Raw genomic sequence first — 18,584 nt, 5'->3', positions numbered from 1 at the left:
GAGGTAGTCAGTTTGATCAAACCCTAGGGAAGTAAAATTCTCAGAAACACATCTAAAGATTGTGCTAAAAAAAAAAAAATTAAGTACACTTTTCCCTACCCCCTGTATTTAGAACTTTGGACAGGTTTGTAAAATCAACACATCATAACCCAGGTAATACCTAAAAAGCAGTATTTTTCTCCTTGAAAATTTAGGCAGGCTTCAAGGGAGCAATGTCCCGGTTGTTAAAGTGAAGATGCATGATAAAATTGATGCTGAGGATGTGATGGACATGAAGTGTAAGGAAAAATGCACAAAAGAATTTTCTTCGTATCTAAGTAATTATGGCATAAGAAGCTGTTCCTGCTGAGGAAGTGAACATCCAGTTCCCTGCAGGAATTGCAACTATGTAAGCAGTTATCGCTTCTAGAAAAGAATCCTGTCTCTTGAAATTTTTGAACAAACTTTTATATATCTTCAGGATAACTGCTTTGTGTACCAGCACTTAAGAAGTTCACACTTGAACTACTTGTACGGAAACAGAACACTTCTCATAAAGCTTTGGATGAAAACATGCATAACTCATATCTTGAGAGCTGATGCAGTAATTTTCCAAATTCAGTGTTAATACACGCATATTAGTTCTTGTAAAGCTAGCTTATGCTTACAGTGCACAGAAAGGTTGCGACTGCTTTATTTCCACCCTCATCTGAAATTGGTATATGTCAGTATTCAAATGTCTGAGCTTTCTATGGGAAAAGTAATGTTTATGTCCTGAAATACAGAAGTATTATTTAATGGAATTGCACTCTTCCTATTAGGACTCTTTCCAGTCAGTATAATTTTTTTTCTTATACCTTACCTTGTTACTAATGCCTTTCTTCATCCTCAAATTATTCTGTGAAATGAATGTCTACTTGCCGAACTTACAAGAATATTTTGAGACTTCGCAAGCTGTTTTCAGATTTCCAAATGAATGCACTGTAAGCTCAAACTACTGCTGCTGTTCCATGTAAGAGAACGTAGCTTGTGGAAAATTATTGTAGAATTGCGAAGTAATGTGTACTGATAGTGCACAGCTAGAGATGGGAGGTTGGAGGAGAATCCTGCTGGAATTCGGATTAAACTGTGCATTTTTCTCCTTTCCTGGTGTAATTAGAGTTACTGTTTCCTCATGGGTGAACACTAAAGATGAGGATTTTCTTCTTTTAAAATGCTCTAAACAAACTATGGATTAATCAAACTTGATGAATTTTTCTTCAAAGTTTTCTAATCTTTGCCAGTTTGGGGAGTAACTTAAGAGGGGGGGAAATTTTGCCACGATACTGCGCTAGTTCTAGATAGACTTCAGTTTAGACAACAATAGAAAGTTATTTCTGGATGTGAATGGTCAAAAGTAGTAGTCTATATACAGCTGTCCGTACCACTTCTTGCATTGTAATATGAAGATTCAGCCAAACATCAGTGTAGACAGAAAGCTTTTTGTCCAATTTTAACCTGCTGCCCAACAGCATCAGGCTATGCTTCAATTTGTAGCTTTTATTTTGCCTATGTATGGGAAGGAGAATAAAATAAAAGTTGCTCAAATATGTAACAAAATGCAGTTGTATGTAGTTCTGTAAGGTAGCGTTAGAGAAGCAGAGCTCTTAATCAAATTAGGTCCTTATTTCTGAGACTCAAGCACCTTATGCTTTTCTTTGAAAGTTAATGAACAAGTTGAAGATTCTTAAAACCTAATTTAACTTCTGTATCTGGAATGATACTTACATTTGTCGCAAACTTTACATTAGTAATCTGGAGCTATAAGCAAAGTTGTTTGTACTCTTGATTTTGTTCTCAGTGTTGCAATATCTGGGCTTCAAACACCAGAAATGTGGATTTTGCTGCTTTTTTCTGTGTTTGGGGTTATGGGGGGTTGGGTTGGGGGTTTTTTGTGGTTTGTTTTGGTTTTTTTTAATACCCTCCAAAACGATTGATTTTCACAATTTTGAATCAAGTAGAGGGTGGCTTCCTATTTCCAGTGAGATGTTCTTTAGGGAGAGATTTGTGAATGGAGAAAGGAATGTCTTCCTAATTCCACTTTACTCACTTCAGCCTCAAGAAGTACTAGTTCTGCCGAACAGCAAGCTCTGCAGCTTCATTGTTTTAAGAAAGTTCACTGCCACCAGGATTTTTTTTTTCCTTTGAGGTTGTGGCTGGGTGAACTACTTCATTTGAAAGACATTGTAATTTCTAATTAATTAATGTAGTGTCTTTCGGCTACCATGAACTTAGGCGGAGGGGGCTTTTCTGCAATATTGGATACTGAGTGAAATTGTAGTGGAAGGTACAGTTCCGTCTTTGGTGGGTATACTTTACCTTTTCACACTATGTGGCATTTTTACCTTATACTTCCTAAATCTAGCAGGGAGGAGTCTGTAACTTCACTCCCGTACTAAGTACAAAAATCTATGTGTGAAATCCCAGCTCTCAGAAACTGAGTTTACTGCTTGTAACATGCCCTATTCAACAAAGACCCTTGGCGCTACTGTCATGGTTTTCAGACACAAATAAAATGACAGTTGCAAATTTGTCTCTTTCTTTCTCTTTTTTAATAAAAAGAGGTTTTACCTGAGCTTCCTCAATAGCAGTAGGCATGGGAATCAATTTCCTTAGGCTAAGACCCCCAGAAAAGAGTGATTTGAGAGTCAACATGGGCATTTCAATAGTAAGCAAGCACATAAACACGGTTAAATTCTTAAGATTAGTTGTTAAAAAAGTTTCCTTACATTTAAAGTGAACAATTACACACTTGCAGGAATGTGTTTAAACTAAGAGAAGATGGACTAAATCATGAGCTTTCTTCCTTCTTTTACAAAAAGGCGAGGTATAGTGTAGGGTCCGTGGTTTTCTTTCTGCTGAATGCAGTTGTGCTGCTATCACACATTGTACAAGAACTTTGTTGTGCTTTTGCTTTTGATAGTTCTGAATTAGACTATAATTTTGTACATGCAGATCTCCTGTTTGCAGTTTAGCAATGCATTAGGGCAATTCCTTTGATTTCCAGGAATTGTCTATGTTAAAACATTTTGTAAAGAGTAATTGGAGTTTCGAGTTTACTTGTATGTCCTGAACTTTAACACGGTTGACAGGATGTTCTAGGTTAACTTCATAGAAAGGTAGTGGTGAACAGAGGAATCTCACGCTTTGGCAACAAACCTGCCATGTTTCTGTGTTAGTTGTACTAGCTGCTGAGTTGTCTTTGCTTGTCCTGCCTCTCCGTACGAAGCGTTGCTACCTCTCGTGAGATTCTGACAACATGGCTGCAGTTAGGATCAATGTTGATGCAAATATGTGGAACTTAAGATGGATTTATAAATTTTAGTAATAAATTTAAATTCAGAGTCCTTTATATTATACTAAAGGAACATTATATGTAAGAAGTGACTGGAAATTTTGCATTCCCTTCTGCTTCTTGGAAGCGTAAGATGTTTGCATGAGATTTTCAGTTCTTTTTTTCTCCTTTTTTGCTTCTTTCCTCCTGTTGGGATAAATATGAAGTGGGATGCTAGTCAAAAGAAATACTGCCTGAAAACACACCTCAGGGTTTTTGCCCTGTTTTCCCCCTCGCCCCCTTACCGGAGCCAACTTGAAGCCTTGAAGGTGCTTCCCCAGTCTGTGTTAAAGAGGTTGTATACATTAAGACACGTTCCCTAAAGGGCCCCAGTTCTTTTATTTTCTTCTACAGGCTTGGGAGGTGAGGGTTTTGGAGAGCTGGTTGGTTGGTTGGTTTTAAACATGTATGTTGCCCTCTTCATTTCTCTTCAGCCTTCCTTTTTTTTGCTTCATTCTCATCTGTCATTGCTTTGAATAAACCTGAGGCAGCATGCAAAGGAGGCATTTTCTCTGTCGTCATTACATCTCTCATTTGTTTACGCTTTTCTGCCCTGGGCAAGGGCTAGCCTGAGAGCTCGAGCTGTCAGCAAAGAATTGAACCAGGTATTAATTTGAGCGTTGCTCTCTTTGAATTTCCCACTGCACTACAGAGACAACAATGCTGCACTGTTTTGTGAGAGGTAAGTTCTATTAAATATGTAGTCATGAATTAGGATATAGTAGTTCCTTAGCATTCTTTGAGTTTTCTGCTGTAATGAAGGCGAGCTACGGGGCTTCAGGCGATGCCTTGCACCTCTGCAGCTTTCTGCAGCTGTTTGCAGGTGTATCCATCTGTATGAGGAATTTACGTGCCTCATTAGTACCCCCTTGTCACTGGAGCCCACAGTACTTTAGCCTGTCTATGCTAAAAACGCAGTTACAGAATGTTCGGGGTTGGAAGGGACCTCTGTGGGTCATCTAGTCCAACCCCCCTGCCGAAGCAGGGTCACCTACAGCAGGCTGCACAGGACCTTGTCCAGGTGGGTCTTGAATATCTCCAGAGAAGGAGACTCCACGACCTCCCTGGGCAGCCTGTTCCAGTGCTCCGTCACCCTCAGAGTGAGAAGTTCTTCCTCATGTTCAGACGGAACTTCCTCTGCTTCAGTTTGTGCCCATTGCCCCTTGTCCTGTCCCTGGGCACCACTGAAAAGAGTCTGGCCCCATCCTCCTGACACCCACCCTTGAGATATTTATAAACATTTCTTAGGTCCCCTCGCAGCCTTCTGTTCTTCAGGCTGAACAAGCCCAGCTCCCTCAGCCTCTCCTCACAGGACAGATGCTCCAGTCCCCTCAGTTAAAGCAGTTTTCCCTGTCCTGGAGCACAAGTACGTGATCCGGCAGCAGCACCCGCTCGCTGAACTGGCGCATTAGCAGTGTTTTTCTGTCGCTGGAGTGCAAAATCCACGCTGGGGAGGGAGAGGCAGTGTGGTAGCGTGGTCAGTTTGCCCGGAGAGACAAGGGCTGGGGAGTGACCCCGCACGGCGGGTGCCGGCAGAAACGGGGAGAGCGGTGGGGGAGCTGGTGCCAGCAGCCTCGCCTCGCCGCATTGCGGACCGACAGAGGAGCGCGGCTGCCGCCCGGCCGCCCGCTCACCACCACCGCAGCTCGGGCCCCCCGCCCGCGGCTCAGTTCCCGGTGCCCGGGCCCCACGGCCGCGGGTCGCGGAACCGCGCATGCGCAGTGCGGCGCCCCGCCTTGCACGGGCGGAAGTTGGCCCCTCTCCTTCCGGGCCGCCGGCCGGCGCTGACGGAGGCGGGAACGGCGGAGGCTGGGCTGCGCCGGGCCGGAGGCCGCCATGGAAAGGTGGGAGGCGCGGGGGGAGCGGCCGGTGCCGGTGGGGCGACCCGTCCCGTCCCGTCCCGTCCCGTCCCGTCCCGTCCCGTCCCGTCCCGTCCCGTCCGTCCGGAGCGTGGGCCGCCCGCGGGTGTGGTGCGATGTGAGGCGGGGGAGCGGTGAGCTCGCAGGGCGGGGGGCAGGAAATCGCAGCAAGGCTGGAGCAGTTTCTGAGGGGTGCTGGAGGCTTTTGTGTCACCGGGAGCTTTAACTCCGTCCGATTTCTTCTGGAACGTAGCGGTCGGCTAAGCGGGGATTGCTGGTGAGGTGGGAATCGCTGCGCGGGTCTTCGCAGGGCGCTCCGCGGCTGGGCCTGCTGCGGCGGTCGGGGCTGTGGCCCTCGCAGCCCACCTGCAGCCTCCCCTGCGCCTGCCAGGAGCTGTGAGCGATTTCTTGCCCTTCTGCACGGCAGGCGAACTTTTTCAGGCTGCTGTGATTTGGTGTATCTGAGGAAGAAAATCAAACAGTGAAGTCACGTCGCTCTCTCAATTGAATTTTTCAGTTCCAACTGGAATTTCGTACTGTTTCCACTCTTCCTAGCTTTGTTTTAAATAAGAAAATGTCTGTTGTGGTGTAGCAGGAACAAAGTTTGGGTTTTCAGACAAACTCGTTTTCCCAAGCTGAGGAACGGTACTAGATGTTCTGTAGGGGAAGCTGGAGATTACCGGTACCAGAACTCGAGGTGACTTACCTTTGGTTAAGTTTCCCCAGTTGTGGAGTTACTTGAAGCAACAGAAAGTCTTGTATGTTCTGCTTGGATTTGCTTGCTCACTCTGTGTCTGTGTTGCTGTTCTCTAGAAATGGCTTTGGAGATGTGTTGTCCCCCCGCGATGCAGAGGTGGCCAGGCCTGGACGGAAGCAAAGCTCTCAGAAAAGAGTTTCTAGTATCCTTTTTCTGCAAAGGCTTTTTATCTTCTTCTTAATCATTGCTTGCCGTGTTCACAAGACTGCATGTATTTTTGCCACTGCTTTGTTTTTGAGCATGTTGAGAATGGTTTTCAAATGTACAGCAAGTTACTCTTTGTTTTTTACCTGTTTAAAGTGAGGCATGTATGAATATAATGTGAAATTGTTATCTGACTTGTGAGGTGTCCTGCAGTCCAAATTTTGCTATTGAACTGTCTCATATTTTCCCCTTTTTATAATCTGTTTTGTTTTCTGTGTGGTATTTTCATGCATTAAGAAGGAGAATAGTTCACTAACAAAACTATCATTGCAATATCTGAAAACTAGTAGGAAGGGATGTTAATGACTGACTGAAAGTGTGACTAGCAAAGCTGGATGAGTTTCATTTAGAAAAATACCAGCTTTTCAGCAACATGGTACATTCCTTGGCCTTTACAGAAGAACTTAGGGGTAAGCCAGAAGATGTAATTCTTTGCATTTTCAGAGAATAGTTTTTCCTCTGAATGGGATTTTCTCTCTCCCCTCCTTTTCCTCCCGTTGCAGTCTCAAACCATGTCAAAGCTGTTGTAGGAATGGCTCAGAACAGCTTATTCACTAGACTTCAGGGAAAAGTAAGAGATTGTGGAAAGGCTTGAACAGTCAATTCTTGACTATGTTTAGATTAATTATTTCAATAGTGGGTTAAGTATGATTGCAGGGATGTTGCACTGTGTATCTCCTAATCTTGTGCCATCACATTTGGGTAGCCTGATGTTTTACAGTTTTTCGTGAGCTTATGAACTCAGACATCAGCCCAGAGAACTATGTGAGCCACAGCTGACTCCATCCCCAAGTTTTTGAAAAAATTAAGCTTTCTTCATTCCATTATATCTCAATTTTATGGTTGTATGCTCTTTTGCATGCATTGTGTTATCAGAGTATTGAGATTATTCAGTGTGTCTTAGCTTTCTATCCACAGTAATAGCAAGAGAAGTGCACAGACATAGATTTAAATTTCCACAGATTTTTTTTTCCACACTTATTTACAATAAGAAAAAAATACCGTGTAGGCTGACAGCTAATATAATGGTATTTTTCTGGTTACGGTAACAAAGGAATCCAGTACATTTACTCATTCTTTGGCATTTTTTTCAAACAGAAGAAAGTTAGTGAGGTATTGACCCTGATTATGTTGTCCCTAAGAACCATGGTGTTCTCGGACATTGATGTAAGATAGGATAGTGAAACTTTTACAAGTACTTCTTAGTAAACCATACCTAGAGCACTGAACCTAGTTTCTGACAGGAAGAGGCAAAGTCATCAGCATCCTGAAACTGAGGGAGAATTTTCTTTTAAATACATTCAGCCTCATGTTTTCTTGTTATGGTTTATGGAGCATGAAGCAGCTTCTCATGGGGCAAAAGTGTTCTCTTTGATCTGAGCAGTTATAGAGAGTCCTAGACCTGTTGTGCTCAGGTTTCTGAGCTTTGCTTTGCAGTGTCCCTTTTAGCCCTCCAGCCTTTTAAGCTTCTGGTGAAACATTTTGTGACCTAACCCAGGCTTATGAATGGGGCTTGCTGCTTTAGTCCAAAAGACGGGATGTGTAATCTTTGTAATATTTGAGCTACAGCAGAATAGTTTTCCAAGTGTTCACAATCATTTTGAATAGAGCCAAAGGCATGTTTAGGATAGTGTTTCTTAACTTGTTTGTTAATCAGTTCTTACATCCTTGGATGACACTATTGGAAATATGACGCCCAGAGGAAAGCTGATTTCCCGAACTCCTAGTTCATTGCTTCGCCAACTAGGTAAGACTACTTTCTTTCTCTAGTATTTAGTTAAAGGAATAACATGCTTGGACTTCATAATTGATAACAGTTCATGAGAAAGACATGGACATACTGTAGCGGGTCCAGTGAGGGACCACAAAGTTGATTAGAGGATTGGAGCATCTGGTGTTTGATGAGAGGCTGAGAAGAGGTGGGATTGTTTAGCCTGGGTAAGAGAAGGCTCGGGGGTATCTTGTAGATGTGCATAAATAAAATGGGAGGGAGTAAAAAGACAGCCAGACTCTTCTTGGTGGTGCCCAGTGAAATGACAGTAGGCACAACAGGATATACAGGGATTTCTGTTTAAACAGAAGAAATAACTTTTTTACTGTGAGGGTGATTGAACGCTAGAACTGGTTGCCTAGACGGTCTGTGTAGTCTCTGTCCTTGGAGATAACCAAAGCTGACTGGACGAGGTTTTCTAGTTGACACTGCATTGGACAGGTGGGTTAGAGCGAGTGATCTCCAGAGGTTCCTTCCAACCTCAACTACTTGGTGGGTCTGTGATTCTGAAGTTGAATGCATTTATAAATATGGAAAAAAACACCTAGTAGCAGTCAGCATGTGGTCATATGTTACATAATTATGCCATTGCTGAATGCCAATGGATTTTTGCGCTACAGTTTTTGGAGGGTGTTTGAGCTTCATGTTCTTTGTTTCACACAAGAGTATGTCTGGTATCACTTCAGTTTCTCTCAAGTACCATGTTGAAGCTGATCCTTGCCTTACTAGTCAGCAGTCTGGTTTGTTGTGTTTCCTTCTTTTTTGCAACCTTCTTTTGGTTTTGCAGTAGCTTTTAATTCTTCAGGATTGTCTGTCATGTAGTGTCTCTTCAGGTATTTTTTTGTCCTTGTTTTTGTGGCAGGTTGATTGTTTTGCTGACCTTTCTACAAGGTGTGTTTATGGGTTGCGTCGGTAAATGGTTTCCCTCTCCACTAGCAGGAGAAGAAATCAGATGGCAGACCTCACAGGAAGGCTGTAAAATCACACATGGTGGCTAGGGTTGGGTTGCCCTGAAACCTCCCAGTCTCAACCCCTGTGCTGTGCATCAGCAGACCCGTATTAGGAGTGTGTTGGTGGTTCTTCTCAGACTGACACTGGTGCAAAGATACGAAGTTCAAGATACACTGATTCTTCGTGATTTTGTAGGGTTCCTAGCAAGGCCTGTGTCGCCCTTGCTTGTTCTTGTTTAGTGTGATATCTAGTGGCTTCTGTTTTGGCAGCCAGCAGCAACGATAAATGCTGTTAGCATCAACCTTCTTCTCAAGCACAAGCTACTCGTGTGCCAGCATTGACAGCTCTTGCAGTGAATCTGCAGGTTGTGCTTGTGTTGACCTGACACTAAACATACTGTGAAAAGGTCTGTAATCCTCTTAGAGCCTCCCACACTAGCTGTGGGTAAAATAAAAAAACATGCCTGTTGCTTGTATTTCCGTGTCATCACCAGGGCTTACTTCCCTTTTCCTTGCCACAATCTCTTCCTCTGGTCTTTTTTTTGTCATCATTCAGGCATTTATATAAGAGATTCCTCTTTTTCATCATCATCTAGCCAGTGTGTTTTCCATCAAGCTCCAAGAGGATGGTTGCACCATCTGCTGTTCCGTGTCTTCCTTTCAGGACTGCTTGGAGATGGGGTGATGTGTTAGTTGTTTTAAGAGAGAAGCGTTGTATGTCATGCTGTGATAGTCAGAGAGCACTTCAAAGTCAAGTGGCTCTTTTCCCACTTTTGTCTTCAATTTAGAACATGTGGGTAAGATCTTGATCATTGTCTGTCTTCAGTGAAGATCTTTATTTCAGTTAGCGTGTTGATCTAACAGCTTGCCACGTTTTTATCGCTGTGATGTTTCTGGTTTGTCTATTTTCAGAAAGCTCAACGGTACAGAATTTCAGTAAGAGGTAATGTACTGTTTGCTTTTGCAGCAGCTGCCCCAAAAAATATGGAGAGTTGGTGTCAGGTGAAAGTAGAGAGCGCAGATGCAAAATATACTGATCAAGAAGGTTTAATGTTGAGCAGTTCTGTTCATTTGTACAGCCAGTCAGCACAGAGATGTTACGTCAGGAGATGTTACTAGACAGCACATTCTCTGTAAACCTACCATCCATTTTTTAATGGACTTCAGAAGGAGACTTTCTGGTTCCTGAATAATGATTCTCTCTGCCAACTTCCCTAAGCACAGCTGACAATTGTGTGGCTGTCATTTGTGATAGACTTTGTTCAAACAGCATCATGAGCAGACAGGCAGTCCTTACAAAAGGTTTGTGATGACACCAAACTGGGAGGTGTGGTAGATACACCAGAAGGCTGTGCTGCCATTCAGCGTGACCTGGATAGGCTGGAAAGCTGGGCAGAGAGGAACCTGATGAGGTTCAACAAGGGCAAGTGCAGGGTCCTGCACCTGGGGAGGAACAACCTCATGCACCAGTACAGGCTTGGGGTGGACCTGCTGGAGAGCAGCTCTGCGGAGAGGGACCTGGGTGTCCTGGTGGACGACAGGTTAACCATGAGCCAGCAGTGTGCCCTGGCTGCCAAGAAAGCCAATGGGATCCTGGGGTGCATCAAGAAGAGTGTGGCCAGCAGGACAAGGGAGGTTCTCCTTCCCCTCTACACTGCCCTGGTGAGGCCTCATCTGGAGTACTGTGTCCAGTTCTGGGCTCCCCAGTTCAAGAAGGATGAAGAGCTACTGGAGAGAGTCCAGCGGAGGGCTACGAGGATGGTGAGGGGACTGGAGCATCTCCACTACGAGGAGAGGTTGAGGGAACTGGGCTTGTTCAGCCTGAAGAAGAGAAGGCTGCGAGGGGACCTTATAAATGCCTACAAATATCTGAAGGGTGGGTGTCAGGAGGATGGGGCCAAGCTCTTTTCAGTGGTGCCCAGTGACAGGACAAGGGGCAATGGGCACAAACTGAGGCACAGGAACTTCCGTCTGAACATGAGGAGGAACTTCTTCCCTCTGAGGGTGACGGAGCACTGGAACAGGCTGCCCAAGGAGGTTGTGGAGTCTCCTTCTCTGGAGATATTCAAGACCCGCCTGGACAAGGTCCTGTGCAGCCTGCTGTAGGTGACCCTGCTTCAGCAGGGGGGTTGGACTAGATGACCCACAGAGGTCCCTTCCAACCCCTACTATTCTGTGATTCTGTGATTCTGTGATTTGACGTTCCTACACTATTTAATCCAAAGACTTCTGCACTTCTTCCTTACAACTCTGCATTTCTCCGTGGCATCCTAGCTTTCTTCTGTTTTGTCTCTGCTGCTGCACCATACAGATTTTCTGAGTCACAAGTGTCATCTGCTACATAGGCTAGAGCTACTTCTCTTTCAAACTGTCTGAGGATTCTGCAACAAACAGTATTTTCACTCCTGTTTCTGTTCCCGTTGTACGGTTCTATTCCTACAGTGGAACATTTTTAAAGTGTTGTTACGAAGTGTATCCATTATCTCCTCGCCTGGGAACAAGGTTTTTTGCTTCCTTTGATGTCAGTTGCTCCTAATTGTGGATTTGGGGGTATTAGAAACTGTATTTGAGGATTGTTCAACATAGTTCTTTTCTGCCACCCTGTAAATTCCTAACACTTGAGTGCATGGTATCATATGGGTAGGGGGGGTTATAGCAGTTTTTTTCTGGTACCATGGAGGAGAGGAGAATGATGACCTATTAACAATTTAAATGTTTTGATCTGCAACTTCAGAGTCAGGCTGTTAGTGTTCGTAGCCATAATTCTAGCTCTACAGATTGAGAATTGATTTGTCTCTGATCTTCAGTATGCCTGACTTTCATGTCTCGAGTTTAGGTAACATTGATTTGTGATGATTCAAGGTTTATGCTAATACAGGGACAAAAACATTTGGTTCTTCAGCTTTCTCAATCTATGTGAAACTGATGCATAGAAAACCAAATCTACCTATTAATACAAAGCCTTCTAGGATCCCTGTACCTGTTTGCAGTGGCCTTGCCACCTTATAGTTCGAGGGTGTCAGAGATCTGATGAGATGATACACTCTTGCAGTCTTCAGGATGAGTCTGATTGAGACCCTGGACATGCTCTTTGTTTTGTGGTTGTATATGCTGTTGTAGGCATCTTTGATGTCGTTGGTTACAGCAATTCTCAAGTCCAAAAGGAAATATTAATGATCTCGATGCTGACTGAAGCTATCTTGGTATCAAGAACTGCTGCTGAGGGCTGTACAGGCACTTCTGTCTCCAAATTTGCTCACAAAACTTTGGGACTATGTGTCATTCCCACTTTGCAGCAGTTGACGCAGCTCCTGATTTGGCTGTCGCTGTGTTCAAGCAACCAATGTTTTCAGATGACTTTCCAAGGTGTTTGTGGTTGGTAAGAGGACCCAAGCAGCTACTGTCTCGGTGCAAATTCTGTGGTCTTTAGGCTGTATGAAGGTCTGTTGTGGTGGAGCTCCCTGTTGTCATAGGATGGGGCATTTGTCATCTTGCAAAGCAGTGTCTCTGTTTTTAACATGGGTCAGATTCCTGGAAACACTAGCCACCACACTAACGTGCAGGAGTATCTGGAGCAGATGTAGCTCTTGGTAGAGCAGACTTGTTGCCTTTTGCTTTAGGGGTTTGGAGACCAGTTTCCAGGAAGGAGTAACTGGAGATTTATTGCTATTTATGCTCATGATGTGAGTGTACCAATGAACTCTTCAGTTACTGAAGGTGTGTCATGTATTCGGTGCATCTATACACTTGCATTCAACCTGGCTTCAGACTTCTGTCTGGAATGCTGCTGCACGTGAGGAGGAATTGAAATGACAATAGGTATGCTTTGTGTTTATGTTTATACATGCCCTACTTGGAAAACTAGGACTTGAGTGTGCTGCAGGCTTGTTTGACAGGGTGTTTGTATAACCCCAGCGTAACTTGATGTGTATATTAAGTTCTGTTACTGATAATTAATCTCCTTATTTCTAAGTGTTGTTGGGCCTAAGACTTGCTTTTATTCGTAATTGGCATTTGTGGGTTTGCTGCAAGCCTTCTGATGGAAGGAAAATGAAGATGGACAAGACCGAGTTACTTCTCCATCAGGTTGGTTTGTCTGTTTCTTGTGTGATCAGTCAGGATTCCGTAAATACTTCAATCTCCGTTATAAGATTTCCTTTGGAGTTCGTTGGTAGAGTATAGTGGTCTTATATACTTTTTCTTTTCACAAAAGGCTTTCTGTCTTTCAGGTACTGCACTAAATCGAAGCTCCATGAAGCCATCGGATATGTCTGCCATCCTGGGAACAGGAGGAAAATCTCCTCTGATTCTACCAACTCCGGGACTTTTTGGCAATCTGTCAATGGTAGGATGGTTAGAGCACCTTTTCCTCTTTTATTCTGGTGAAACTTAGAAGTTACTTATATAACTTACAAGTTCACAGTGTTTCAGTGTTGCTTGCATCAAGGACAAACTGTGGGTGGTACAAGCTTGTTAGTGCTATTATTGCTGCTTGCTACTAGTGTTATTTATAACTGTGGTGTTTGAGATGGTGCAGTGAGGAATAATAGAGGCGTGTAAGGACTTGCTAAATACAACATGTGTGTTAAGCTAGTCCTTGTAACATCGGCCTGTGACTACAAAAATCTTGACTTGGCTTGTTTACAAATTTTTCAGAGACAATTGTTCTATGTCAGCAAAGTAAACTTTAAGTTTTTTTCTTACTTTATCACTCTCCAGTATTAGGCTTCACTTGGATGTTAAAGTTTGGACTTCAGAGAATAAGCTCTTCTGATGACTTTTCAGATGATGCTAATTATCTTCTACTGTAATGTCTTTGGAAAAACACTGATTAGAAAAGCTATCATTAGGGAAGTCTGAAGTATTTTGTCTCTGTTTAAATTAAACTAAGTGAAGATATCATTCTGTATGTGCATTTTGATTCATTCTCCCTTCTGGTTCTTTCTGTGGTTTGTTACAGCCCATTTGTTTCTTTGAATTGTCATGTTCTGGGGCCTAGTTGATCAATATGTATACAGCTCTTAGCAGTAGCACTTCGCCTCTGACTCAGAGCGTCTTGTCATTCTGTATTTTTTTGTGAGTGGAGTACATTTTACGTTAGCATTTAGTGCTCTGACTTGAATCCAGTTTAGATTAGCAGGGGGAAACTTGGGACTAGACAAAAGCTTTCATAGGGGGGTGATGGAAAAAGGACTTAAATTATGTCTTGTGGAAAGGTACTTGCTGGTAGATAAGAACACTCATCAGCCCTTTTTGTATTTGCCGCAGAGACCTGATACGGTTTTACTGGAACTGAGTTTCTTGTTATTTTTACTCTGCATTCGGAGTGCTATAGCATTCTGTTCCGGTTGGCTAGAGGGTCATAATGGCAGAGAGAAATCGGGCAAGAGGGATACTGTGGGCAGAAACTGGGGCATAAAAGGAAGAATAACAGGTATATGTCCACAGTTTTTGGATATGCTTAAGAGCCTGCTGCAGCAATGTCATCTGGTTCCCTGTTTGCACTTGTTTGGGCGGGACCATTTTAAAAGTCTGGAGAAAGAATCAACCAGTGGCACATCGCTGGGTCTTTGCCGAGAAAGCCATTGCTGTCATGGGAACAGCCACAGGAAGCTGTCCTGTCAGTGCAGTGTATGTACAGTCTATCTTCTGGTTTGGCCATTTTGCTGATGTGGTGTCAGATATGTCAGCAAATACCTCCCCTGAAATACTCCCCAAAAAGTATAGGTATGTCTTTATTTCCCCCTTTAATATCCTGATACTTGGTATAATTTTAAACATGCATTTCTTCATTCAGTCAAATTGGGTTTGAGCAGTTCACCAAGAAGGTTAAACCACTGGTAAATGGCCCCGATTCAAATTTTAACTATTTTGCTTAACTTTTGACAGCTGCTTTACAATCTAGTGAGTGTTATTCTGTCTTTTTTTTTTTTTTTTTTACCTTAAACAACAAAATACTAAGTAAGCATTTAGCATAGTGGAATATGAAAGTTTAGGCTGATTTATTCAAGGTGAAAAGCAATATGTGTGTTTTAAAGTAGACAGTCTTATTAGATTAGCTTCTACTTTAGTTTTTTCCTGGAAAAAAAAATTGAGAATTTCCTTTTTCCAGATTAGAATTTATTTAGCTCTTTGTTAAAGGCATAGTTGCACCTAATCTAAAGGCAATTATTTCATTATTAATTTTTAGAGTTGCTCTGTTTATACCATTCATATAGAATGAAAAATCTTGGAGCTGGGCTTATAATAGTTTGAGATTGCTATTTATTTTCCTTATGTCCTTTTTGTTCTTTTAGTTGGATGAAAGTAGCTGGACAATGGCACTCTCACCTCAGCAGACAGGAATGTTTGTAAATCTAGACATGTCCAATATGACAGAAGATGTCACTATGAGTGCTGTACTGTTGCGTGAGGATGATCCTGGGGAAGCTGGTGAGACAATCTGAAGTCTTCATAATAAATGACCACATTTTTTATTTGTGGAATATAAATATATATGTTCTCTTTTTTTCTATATTATTTTGCTGATATTTCTTTGTCAAAAAACAGTCTAGTTAAAAAAGTTCAGGAAGCTAATATCTTCCAGTTACTGGAGTTTTGAGAGTTTGTCTCTTCTGTGGAACCTGATGGCACAAATGGGATGGTCTGGTGATGTAAGATGCAAACTGGATTAGTTTTGTGGAGATATGCAAATGAGTTTGTCATTAAAAGTGTCCCAGATGATGACAGGTTTACAGGAGAAGTTTGGTCGTTACTTGACTTAGTGGCTGCTGTGTATCTTAGCTGATAAGTTCTTCTGACTTTATAGGATAGAAATAGTTCATATCATCATTGTCCTCATTTTGATTTACAAAAGGTGCCTTGTCATCAGAAGGATATTTTTGTAGTCTGTTGGGTTTTTTTACCAAGTTGTGTCTGACTAATATAGCTGTTTTTTCTCAAATCTGTTTTAGCTACTATGAGCATGTACTCAGATTTTCTGCATTCCTTCCTGAAGCATACATCAACTACCATTTTTGATCTTGTGGACGAATATGAAAGTATTTGTAACAGTCAGGTAAGTAGTTTGCTTGGGTTTTTTTATTTACTTTATTTTACAGTCCCTTCCTGCAGTAATATTGCTATTTTTCTTTAAGCTGAGAAGTCACAGTTCTTAACATGGATACTATAAATCTTCCAGCTGGTTGCAGTCTTATGAGCCACTGAACACTAGCATTGAATAGCATCTCTCTTCCCTTGTACACTACTTTGGCAGAGAAATACCCATTGTGTAGTTTGCTGAATACTAAAAATGTCATCTGGCTGCCATTCCACTGCAAGTATCAAGTGGCACTAAACATGAGCAGGTGTATAGAATTTTTGTTAATGATAGTAAGGTGGATTAGAAAGTACATTTTTCTCCCGGGTATAAATAAACAAAATCATTGTATTATGATGCTGTAAGAGTTTTCTGCTACATTACTATCAAGCTGGCAGTAGAGGGCTCAACATTAGATTTAAGGTGTCTCTACTTTTAGACACAGTTTTTTATTTGATTGGCTGTTGACTGACAGTTTGAAAGGAAGAAATTCTGGAACTAGCTACTGATGGAGAAGACTTTATTCTCATAAGTTTTCTTTCTAATAAATAAAGAAAAAAGATAATTGAATTTTTTCGGTGATACTGTAAATTATGTGGTAACCCAACAGTTTGGGTTTCTTCATTTAACAGAGTTAGGAAGGAAAGGGTGTCTTTCAGGCACTGATAAATGCTGTCGCAAATACTAGTAGTGCTGACTTTATGTCAATATTGATGCATGTAGGAAAAGAGTTGGGGGGGATGGTGGGGGTTTTTTGTTTGGGTTTGGTTTTTTTTTTTAGTGGTTGCCTTTCCTCCCTCCTGGTCTTTTGGTGCTTTTTAGTTGATCAACGTAACGTGGGTTTGTACAGTGCCTTGCAAAACAAAGCTACTCTCTTGGTTTCCGGCCTCTAGGCTGTGTTAATGTTGTTTGTATTAATAATTAAGGGAAATTATGATGTGGAATGTCATCTACCTGTTTTGAAGAGATGCTAATCAACCTCAGTTGTTGAAAGCATTCAGGATAATGAAAAGATTGATGTAATGGCTTAGAAGAAAAAATACAATGATGGGCAATATTAATTATGTATAATTTTATTTACCTCAGGTGAATATACTAGGGAAAATAGTTTATCGGGCAACTCCTGGACAGCAAAAGTTTTCAAAAACTGCCAGTGTCTTGTGGCTTCTCAAGCAGGAGATGGTAACTTGGAGACTGTTGTCCTCGCTTTATAGGTAATTCCTTTGAAAAACGTGTTATGCTTTTGCACTGGGCTGACCTTCTTGCATATATTTTTTATGAGTTTATAAATATGGAGTGAAGTAATTAAGTACCTATTAATAATCTGTTTATGGAAGTAGATGCTGATATATGTGTCTGTTAGCTGTTTACAGAAATGAATGTTGAAAATGGGCCTGTTCTTATTACTTTTGCAACTTCTAGCATTTTATTTTAAAGAACATTTTTGTAAAGGTATTTTTAAGCACTTTCACTTACTATGCATTCTGCTGAATTTTCTCAGCTTTATTTTAATCATTAAGGTTTTACACTTTTATTTCTAGAGACAGAATACAATCTGCACTGGAAGATGAAACTGCATTTGATATCACAGTAAGCCTGCATTGGGGGGGGGGGGGCGTTTGAGTGATACAGTAAGCTAAATACAAGATAAATGCTTGTATTTTATTTTTATAATCTCAATTTTGCAGCCACTCAAAATTCAAAGGTGAAAGAACATAGACAAAAATGGGACTGATTTGACTTTTATCAATATAAATATTAAATTATTTCATATATTGTGAAAAGTGAATTTAAATATTCAGTTCTAAAGAGAAAATGCTAGTGTAAAAACTATTATAAAATACACTTAATGTTTTATTTTGTTAAATATTCCACATACAGTTGGGAAATTCATTAGAAATAACTTTGTTAAAAAGTTGCATCAGTAGCAGTACTGTTCCCATAGGTCACAGATAATGTTGCTTTGCCTAAAAGACGAACATGTGGTCTCAAGCTGTCTAGCCTTTGCAATCGTGATTCCAATTTATTTCAAGAGAAATCCGAATTTTTTGGCATTCAGCTGTAGTCATCATGTCTATGTGAATAAAATGCTTCCAGCCTTTGCTGCCAGAATACGTTTGGGAAAACAAAACAAGTAGAGCGACTCTGCCTTTGTAAAATTTATGGCTGCGGTTGCGTTTTTTTTCTCAGTCGTAAAATAGCTTTCTCTAGGATACCCACTGCTAAGTTGTCACTATGAAATGAAGCACTGTTGTGCCAAAACCCAATCTCCTCCTACCTTTGTTTTTTAGGGAAATGCACCTTCTGTTCTCTTTTTGTTGCAAGTCTAATGAAAGCTAAATTAGTGCAAGAGAGCAGATAGAAGGATCAGAGTTCAGGGGCTGGGTTTTTTGTGGGGTTATTTCACTTCTTCGTGTTAAGTGTGTATAGGGTCTTGGAAAATGTCATCTTTTTTGTGTATACAGTAATAAATGGGATTTAGGATAGTATTAGTGCAGTCAGTGGAATCAGTGAATCTACTATGTAGAATTGTTCTGTGGTCATACATTTGTGAATTATATTCTGAATCTCATTTTACGGGTTTTAGTATAACTGTGTGTAAAAGATCATCCA

The 18,584-nt window shown here is 41.6% G+C and overlaps 1 protein-coding gene across 1 annotated transcript in view; it reads left to right on the top strand.

The window, feature by feature from the left end:
* The first annotated feature begins 5,110 nt into the window (after positions 1–5,110).
* Positions 5,111–18,584, top strand: part of NUP107 (nucleoporin 107) — a 31,501-nt gene continuing 18,027 nt past the window's right edge. Inside the window, exons 1-8 of the mRNA XM_075428613.1 lie at positions 5,111–5,196; positions 6,025–6,110; positions 7,830–7,919; positions 13,123–13,238; positions 15,190–15,325; positions 15,847–15,950; positions 17,058–17,185; positions 17,513–17,561. Coding sequence (XP_075284728.1) covers positions 5,189–5,196; positions 6,025–6,110; positions 7,830–7,919; positions 13,123–13,238; positions 15,190–15,325; positions 15,847–15,950; positions 17,058–17,185; positions 17,513–17,561 — 717 coding nt within the window. The 5' untranslated portion in view covers positions 5,111–5,188. The remainder of the gene's footprint in view (positions 5,197–6,024; positions 6,111–7,829; positions 7,920–13,122; positions 13,239–15,189; positions 15,326–15,846; positions 15,951–17,057; positions 17,186–17,512; positions 17,562–18,584) is intronic.

Source organism: Opisthocomus hoazin, chromosome 8 (assembly GCF_030867145.1).
Source record: "Opisthocomus hoazin isolate bOpiHoa1 chromosome 8, bOpiHoa1.hap1, whole genome shotgun sequence".
In the NCBI taxonomy this organism is placed as follows: Eukaryota; Metazoa; Chordata; class Aves; order Opisthocomiformes; family Opisthocomidae; genus Opisthocomus; species Opisthocomus hoazin.
This window is presented reverse-complemented; position numbering and strand designations above follow the sequence as displayed.